The following is a 9,252-nucleotide window of genomic DNA, read 5'->3' as shown; positions in this document are numbered from 1 at the left end:
ATAATCCACTCACACCTCTCCATCAGGCTTGCTATCAACACGAGATGCATCGCTGTCGCCATTTTTTTCTGAAAGGGTCGTAAGGGAGATTTAGAATAGAAAACGTAAAAAGAGTATTGTGGTTGATATGTACTATTCCATTTCTAAAAAAATTCCTGTGCTTCCGTGATCCTTAAGTTTTAGAGTTTAAAAAGGCTAAGTTGCATTCAGTGCTTTGAGCAGCGCTCTCCATAGTTAGACTGAAGAGGGCAGAGTGCCGACCACCCTACTAAGGCCAAGGTTAGCGGAGTAAAAGTGAGAGTAAAACGGCACTCGCCTTGATTCTTTCAGCGCTTGCCAGTCTTCCCTGCTACCACTTCAGTCATGGTGATTGCCGCTGCTGTGTTAACTTCAGACATTTTCATATGATTTGCTGATTCGAAGTGACTGTTGATTGTCGACTTTCTCTAGTTTCCAAAAACATTTGGAAATTGTTTCGCACGGTCGTTAGCTGTTATTTTTGATGACAAATGAGTGATTTCTGTTCATTGTACTGCCTGTCAGCCATCAACAATCACCCATCTTCGCAAGTGAATACGCTGACAGGCCAGGGGGTTGGATTGGGCAATTTTCCACGGTAACAGTGCAGTAATTGGGCAAAATTACGAACCCACTTTTGATTGGACCCTTTTATGCACTAAACGTGCGGCGATTTGTAAAAATTGCGAGCTCTCGCATAATATGCGCTTATTGGTTGATTTTTTTGCATTGAATTATGCAATTGCGGAAGTTCTTAGTGTATGAGAACCAATTGTTTAGTGGACTGCAGGAATGTGTACTCCCAATAATTCAAGGCCTCTAGACTGATAAGGAGTCCTGTGATTGCATGGAGGAGCACGGAGAAATCCTGGGTGATGGCGAAGTACTGAAGTACATCTTTGTGGAAGGGGGGGTGAGAGCTCATGATATAAGTGGACACTGCACTGAATTGATTTATTCATCTGTACATCTTTGCTGAACAAACATTTGAAATGTCACTGAGTTTAGGCTCTTTTGCATGATAAATGTTTATTGTATAGATCTTATCAGTCCTTACAAGGTACCAACATAAAATGATGAAGCAGATGTGTTATACACTGCTCAAAGAATATTGTTAAAACCTATTGGATTCAAAACCAAAAATAAATAAGTTAATGTTTCAAATGGTTTAAGGACTTCGCCCCAAAATGACAGTCAACGATCCTTTATAAGGTTATGTGCCAATAAAGAGCGTTTTGGACAGGGGAGATGGAACTGCAATGATTAAACATGAACATACATATATCAACCCACCCATGATGATATGAATCAAGCTCCCAAAAGCTTATTGTACAACTTATCATTTTGCTAAAACAATAAAATAAACATTTGGCCATTAAATAGAAAAAACGAATACGGCAAAGAGATGGTGGAGGTGATCCTCTCAGTCTGAAGGGTTCTGAATGACAATGAGGAAATAGTCTTTATCTGTAGGGGAAAGCAAAATGGGTATTATTCTAAACAAATATACACTGAACAAAAACAGAAAACGCCACATTTTCAAAGATTATACTGACTTAAAGTTCATATAAGGAAATAAGTCAATTTAAATAAATAAATTAGGTCCTAATCTATGGATTTCACATGACGGAATACAGATATGCAGCAACTTCGCACAGCCGTTGAAGAGTGGGACAGCATTCCACAGGCCACAATCAAATGTTTGATCAACTCTATGCACTGCATGAGGCGAATGGTGGTCACACCAGACACTTACTGGTTCTGATCCATGCACCTACCTTTTAAGTTACTGTATTCTGTGACCAACATATGGATACCTGTATTCCCATATATTTCAATTGACTGATTTCCTTATATAATCTGTAATTTAGAAAAATCTTTGAAATGGTTGCATGTTGTGTTTATTTTTGTTGATTGATATTATTTTTTTTTTTATCAACCCGTTATTTCTATTTTGATATTGACACTGCACTGTTGAGGAAGAGCTTGTACAGAGAATTTCACTGTACTGTTTACACCTGCTGTATCCTGTGCACGTGACAAATAAAAGTTCATTTGAAAACCCTAATCTTAACTTTCTAGAGATTCTAAACATTTCTGTAGTGTCAGTGTCCTCTCTACAACAAATTACTACTACTGCAGCATTGCATTTGACAAAATTCAACATCCAAGATAAATGTGGGGGTAATGCAACCACGGGACACCGATGTTCAAAAGCCATGCTATTTGTGACTGAGACAATCATTGTGCATTACCTGGAGCAATCATAATCTCATTCTTCTTGGAGCGGACCCTGAGGAAGGTGAGGTCATTCTGGGGGTCAATGTCCCTAACTGTGCTACGTGCCTTCATCACTAACTGGTGAATGAGTCCAGCATACAGCACTGTGCTGGAGTTGTCAAGGGTGGTCTTGATAGGGATGCCTGGAGAATGTCAGAGGGGAATGGAGAGGGAACCATTGTGCATTGAGTCTGTGGGAGATCATTGCCGTCTTAAATACATTTGAAGTAAACTTTATTATGGTAAATCATGGCACAATTAAGGATATTATTAATGGAAAAGCTAACCAGTTTAAACTATGATAATCATTGAATTAGGCTTACCTTCAGCATTGACAATGATGATTCCTTGCACCCCTTTTTGACCCTGAATTCTCTTGAGGGTTTCCTCTACCTCAGCCTAAAAGACAGCAGTTATTTTAAATATAACTTAAAAATCCCACTTTCCTTAAATTAAAAGCATTATCATCAAGATTGCAACAAGACAGGAAAAAAAAGAAGCTTTTGCTACTGTAGCTAGCTAGCCAGTGACTAGTTCGCTAACGTTAGCAGGCCAACTCAGCTTCAAAGTGACAAAGCATTAGACTGGTCAGTGGTTGCTAAGCAGTTAATCTACTGTTTGTAGGGTGAGTTAGCTAAATTGAAATGATTTCCCTTCATGAAAAAGTACCAAACCAGAATGTTGTTAGCTAACTTGGCTAGCGATCTAGCCAGCGGCCTGCAAAATTTCCTTTCAACAATAATAATACATTTGTTGGGTGCTTATAATTGTCCTATGAAGTGATCTACAGGACTTTAGTAAGGTCCAGCCGACCTTCTGATACAGGATGCAGTGATGAGTATTAAAACTGTCACCTATAATAAAGCAAAGGACGCAATGGTAGAAGGCATCCAAAGGTTTAAGAGTAGTGACTGCTGCATTCTGGTAAATGGTGTCACCATGGCCAAGAACTGGCAGGAAAGTTGACTGTACAATCTGATTCCTGCTGTTCGTGGAGGCAAGATCAATAACAGAACATTTTAAAATAAGCCCACTTTAAATCTTAGCTTTTTAACTAGCTCATCAGTATGTTTTTTTTAAACGTTAGATATTTATCAATCCAAATGCCCAGATATGTATAGGTGGGAACCTATTCGACGAGAGAACCATTCAATGAGTGAATATGTAGCCCATCTGAGACATTTTGCCGTGAATTAGAGAACATATTTACATGTCTTAGTTCAACAAGGTCTTTCTGTAATGTAACAAAATCAGATTGCAGCTCTAACATAGCTTGGTCAACAGTCTGTGCAATGGCATATCCCTGTGGCTCAGTTGGTAGAGCATGGTGTTTGCAACGCCAGCATGGTGTGTGCAACGCCAGGGTTGTGGGTTCGATTCCCACAGGGGGCCAGTACAAAAACAAACAAAAAAAAAATGTATGAAATGTATGCATTCACTACTGTAAGTTGCTCTGTATAAGAGCGTCTGCTAAATGACAAAAAAATAAATAAATATTAAAATAACCGTATCGTTGGCATACAGATGAATATTACAGGATTTAATACACATACATACACATACTAGAGGTCGACCGATTATGATTTTTCAACGCCGATATCGATTATTGGAGGACCAAAAAAAGCGATTTTTATATATTTGTAATCATGACAATTACAACAATACTGAATGAACACTTATTTTAACTTAACAGAATACAAATAAAATCAATTTAGTCTCAAATAATGAAACGTATACATATACAAAAATCAGCATTGGCTTTTTTTGGTCCTCCAGTAACCAGTATCGGCGTTGAAAAATCATAAATCGGCCGACCTCTAATATAAATGCTCCTGTACACTTTGTACTCTGTCCATTTCACCTGTGTGGGTGGTGCCACCAGCCTCCTTATCATGTTTTTTATAAAAATAATACCTTGATTGATTATCGAGTTTATCTCTCCTCATTATTAGTTAAAGGTAGAATTTCCACCACAAAGGTTAGTATGAGTATTCAAACATAGCTCTCTTGCTCCCTGTGGCCTTTGTTGGTACTACATACCTCATTCTCGACACTTGCTAGGCTCATAATCTGTAGCATCAACTGGATCAGATCTACAAATCAACGAGCTAGACCTATCCATTTGGTTTGCAACTACGTGAACCAGCGCAGCGTTCGCTCAATTTGATGCCAATGAACTAACAGATTTCAACACATATCAAATTACCCAGCCGCCATTTAGAAACAACAAATCGTAAAAAAAAAAAATCTTAATTAAAACATGTATACTAGCCGTTTAAAAATCGCCCACATCTTGAAAAACGGACAGGAACATGCGCTTTGTTTAGGTTATACACCTTTTTCTGTAACAAAAAAATATGGTTAACCATATTTGATGGTTATGCACCAACCATCACTAACATTTTGGGTCACCACAACGTCTACCCAGGCGAACAGTGAGCTTGTCCACCACGTAGCCGTAACCTTGTTAATAGAAAATCACCTGAAGTAAGCCTACAAAGGTTAACGCAGGCAGGTCTCATTGCCAGCAATAGCGAAGCTGGCATAGTGACGCAGAACAATGGGCTGGGAATAGTAAGTTCGTTAGGTAGTTGGTGCCACGGTGCTCAACAGAACTAATAGGAGCTGGCAGGTTGAAAAACACCCTAAAATATGTTTTTTCGCGATTAATTCAAAACTACGGCAATATAATGAAACTGGGCTCCATGGCGGATGCAATGAACTACTCATTAGGAAAAAAGCGTAATTAATATCATATGTCCAGCCTACGGAGGTGACAAACACTGCAGCTATGTAACAAGCCCTCTACAGCAACAAAGTTATTGGGTTGAGGGAATATTAGGGGTATGTTCGTAAATTCAATCTGGCGTGCCAGAGTGCGCTCTGAATGTTTGTAAATTCAGAGCGTTGTCAGATTGGGAATTTGGAGAAAAAAAACGAGGCCAAATCACGACGTCAGTTTTCAAATCGAAGTCGGAGCTATAGAAAAATACGGGTTTCTTGGAATTCCGAAATGGTTGGCCGTTCAAAACGTTTTCACCCAGTCGGAGTTAATTTTGCACAAGTTCCTAGTTGTTTTGAACGCGGCATTTGCCTTCGGCTATTCTACGAAAGAAATTTTCGCCACCGGCGTCGAAGCCAAGCTAACTAGCTATGGCAACGCCCAACATAATGTAGCCTATATAGCTAACTAAATACTTAGCGTTATAAAATATTAACTATACAAAGCATGTAAATGACACGAATGTCAAGGTATTCACATAATATACAATGCACTTGCCATTTTGGGGGCGAGGTTGTAACTTGCGTCCAAGAAATGTAGCTATTTAGCCAGAATTCAGCTAACTGCCAAAACGGTAGAGGGTTGTGTCGCCAGACAACTCCACAACCGTTCATGCACACTTATTCTACTGCTGTTTAGTTTTTTGTCGCTAGGCATCCAACGTTATGGTGCAGCATTACCGCCACCTATTGCACTGGAGTGTGGGCCAAAGACAGGGTGGAACTAAATCCTACAGTACATGCCAGGCCTGTTTCTCTTAAAAATGATGATACTGCCCACACTGTATCAGCACATGCTCCACTGTCTCTGTTTCCTGGTAGTAATCAACCTTTCTGTTGGATGATTTCCTATCACATTTAATGTCTTATTCAACTCTGTGTCCCACCCTTATCCTTGTAAAGATGGCCTCCGCTCTTATCTCTTCCTTCCATCCTCCCCGACTTTACTCTGTACTTTGAAAAGATACCTGTCTTAGTGTCTCTGTTCCACCATTGTCCATATAATTTCCTTAGCCTACGCCTTGCTCATTGGCACATCCACCTCCTCTCTCCTAAGGGCCTGTTTAGCTAGCATATCTACTCCTCCCCAACCCCACGGGCTGGGACCCAAGCAAAACTTATCTGGACACCCATCTGTTTCACCTGGGCATGAATTTGGAGTACCTCATATAGCATGTATTGTCTTCTCCATGAACTAAAAGACTTCAGACTCATCCATACAGCACATGAATCAGAACACACAACAACCCTGTCCGGCTTAATTTCGTTCACCCACTGCAAGGCCAACAGTACTACCATCAGCTACACTACATGACCAAAAGTATGTGGACACCTGCTCGTTGAACACCTTATTTCAAAATCATGGGCATTAATATGGAGTTGGTCCCCCCTTTGCGGCCATAACAGCCTCCACTATTCTGGGAAGGCTTTCCACTAGATGTTGGAACATTGCTGCGGGAACTTGCTTCCATTCAGCCACAAGAGCATTAGTGAGGTCGGGCACTGATGTTGGACGATTAGGCCTGGCTCGCAGTTGGTGTTCCAATTCATCCCAAAGGTGTTCAATTCTGTTGAGGTCAGGGCTCTGTGCAGGCCAGTCAAGTTTTTCCACACCGATCTCGACAAACCATTTGTGTATGGACCTCGCTTTGTGCACGGGGCATTGTCATGCTGAAACTGGAAATGGCCTTCCTCAAACTGTTGCCACAAAGATGGAAGCACAGAATAGTCTATCAATCACGATGGCCTTTGTTCCGTCACTAAGATAATTATGAAACCATTAACAGGTGTCAGAGATCAGGCCTATTGAGGACAGCTTATTCAATAAAATAGCATGATTAACAGTATCAAATGCTTTTGACAGGTCCACAAACAAAGCGGCACATTTAATTTGATTGTCTAAAGCATGAACAACTAAAGTGGTTGCTGTAATAGTGCTATGTCCAGGCCTAAACCCTGATTGGTTTACATTCAAAATACATTTCTCAGATAAAAAAGAGAAAAGTAGTACATTTACCAAGGATTCAAGAATCTTAGCTAGACAAGTAAGCCTTGAAATGGGGCGATAATTATTAAGATCACAACTATCCCCGCCCTTATGGAGTGGCAGCACAAGACCTGATTTCCATACTTTTTGAATATTTCCTGATAACAATGTTAAATAAAGAATGTGGGTTATTGAGCCAACAATGCTGGGCGCTGCACACTTAAGCAGATCAGGATCCAATTGAGCCGGCCCCTGTGGATTTCTTGTTGTCTATTGCTAGCAAAGAATCCAGGACTTCTTTTTCTTTAAATAGACTAAATGAAAAGTTTGGAATATAATTTCTCTGATCATTCAGCAAGTTTCCCCTATCAGTATAGGGTGCCGTCTGTGTAGGGTGCCGTCTTTCGGATGGGACGTTAAACGGGTGTCTTGACTCTCTGAGGTCATTAAAAATCCCATTGCACTTATCGTAAGAGTAGGGGTGTTAACCCCGGTGTCCTGGCTAAATTCCCAATCTGACCCTCATACAAACACGGCCACCTAATCATCCTCAGCTTACAATTGGCTCATTCATCCCCATCCTATCCCCTGAAACTATTCCCCAAGTCGTTGCTGTAAATGAGAATGTGTTCTCAGTCAACTTACCTGGTAAAATAATAGTAAAATAAAAATAAAATAATAAAAAAAGTATCCAGCCCAAAACAGTTTTTTTTAATTTTTGTAAAAATCATGTGTATTACATTTTTATTTGGCATGAACACAATAAGATGTTTTCATCTTATTGTCAAACAACACTTCAAAAAGTAGGCTACCTGTGCATGTTCGTCCACTCCAAAATAATTCCAGCATCCATTTGATGAATGGAAAGAGACATCTTTTACAAAAACGGTGATTGTCATTGGGTCTACATTCTTGTAGGCTGAATTCATTTATGTGTCTTGCTGATGTAGCGGGTTTCTTATGCACCACAGGAGAACCAAGAAATGAAGAGCGACACCACGGCTGTCTTTAAGGCTTTTATGTTGATCTGCAATAGTATTATGAAAAGACAGGCACACATCAGTCTCCAATGCAACGCCTGACAAGTTGTTCTTTCTCTCTCAGTGTTTTCTCAGACTCTCACAATCCCACTCATACATAAAGCCATAATGTATAGTATAAAATAATAACCAGTCCTTAATACAAAGAATGTATAATCTTAATTCTTAGACAATAGAACCATACCTGCAATAGTATTATGAAAAGACAGGCCAGGAACACATCAGTCTCCAATGCAACGCCTGACAAGTTGTTCTACACAGGAGCATGAAGAAAGGTAAAACACATATCCTGTCTCACATCCCCAATACATTGCTAGGTACTTTCAGTGTTGATAGTAGCAAAATACAACAACTCATGTACAAAACCACTGCAACACAAACAAGTTACAACGTAAAATCGCCTTAGAGGGCAAAAACTACATCCCCCATAATGCAACACCATCACTAGTCGGCAGCTCAGCTAGCCTTCTGCATCACAGAAAGAAAGTCATGCTAGCTAGCAACACTTTTAGCACTCTGTAACTATATTAATAACAACAATAAAACTCTGAAAGTTACGTGTTTCGATAGTCTCACATCCCCTTATAACAATATCTACAGCATTAACCTTGGGACGTTTTATTTATTTCACGTTACGGACTTCTACAAAGGAGTAATCTGCAACCCGTACCTTTCTCTCTCAGTGTTTTCTCAGACTGAGGAGAGCGGGAGCTAAGGGTAGTACCAGGGTGTTAGTAGGTGACGTAAGCACCCAGATAAAATAAAATACATTTAATGAAACAAAACCTGAAGATGTTAACATCATTCAGCTACTGTAGCTGCCTACCTAACATCAACAGGCATCACCAGTAGCGCAACAATTAAAATTAGAAACCAAAAGTAAAGTTCCTGGCGATCTGACTCCCCCCTTCTGTCTGAACTTGGAATATTCCTGTTCACGGGCTTTGGCCACTGACCCTCAACCTGATTGTTCTGTTCTGCGTTGTGTACAATTCTAATAATTTGAAGTTTGCTGGAATAACCATTTTAACTCTACTACACTGACAAAAGGACATTTTTTGTAGAAAGAAAAGTTGGGACACCTGAAAAGGGGCTGAGATACGGGACTGTACCGGGATGAGAAGCGCAGCCACATGGATTTTTTTT

At 40.0% G+C, this 9,252-nt stretch overlaps 1 protein-coding gene across 1 annotated transcript; it reads right to left on the bottom strand.

Moving 5' to 3' along the window:
- Positions 1-1,021: 1,021 nt before the first annotated feature.
- Positions 1,022-5,729, bottom strand: dynlrb1 (dynein, light chain, roadblock-type 1). The gene is made up of 4 exons (XM_029776494.1): positions 5,579-5,729; positions 2,622-2,697; positions 2,274-2,441; positions 1,022-1,485 (listed from the first exon to the last, which is right to left on the bottom strand). The coding sequence occupies exons 1-4, from the start codon at positions 5,579-5,581 to the stop codon at positions 1,442-1,444; spliced, it is 291 nt and encodes a 96-aa protein (XP_029632354.1). The 5' UTR covers positions 5,582-5,729; the 3' UTR covers positions 1,022-1,441.
- Positions 5,730-9,252: the final 3,523 nt, after the last annotated feature.

This window comes from Salmo trutta, chromosome 14 (assembly GCF_901001165.1).
Source record: "Salmo trutta chromosome 14, fSalTru1.1, whole genome shotgun sequence".
Classification (NCBI taxonomy): domain Eukaryota; kingdom Metazoa; phylum Chordata; class Actinopteri; order Salmoniformes; family Salmonidae; genus Salmo; species Salmo trutta.
This window is presented reverse-complemented; position numbering and strand designations above follow the sequence as displayed.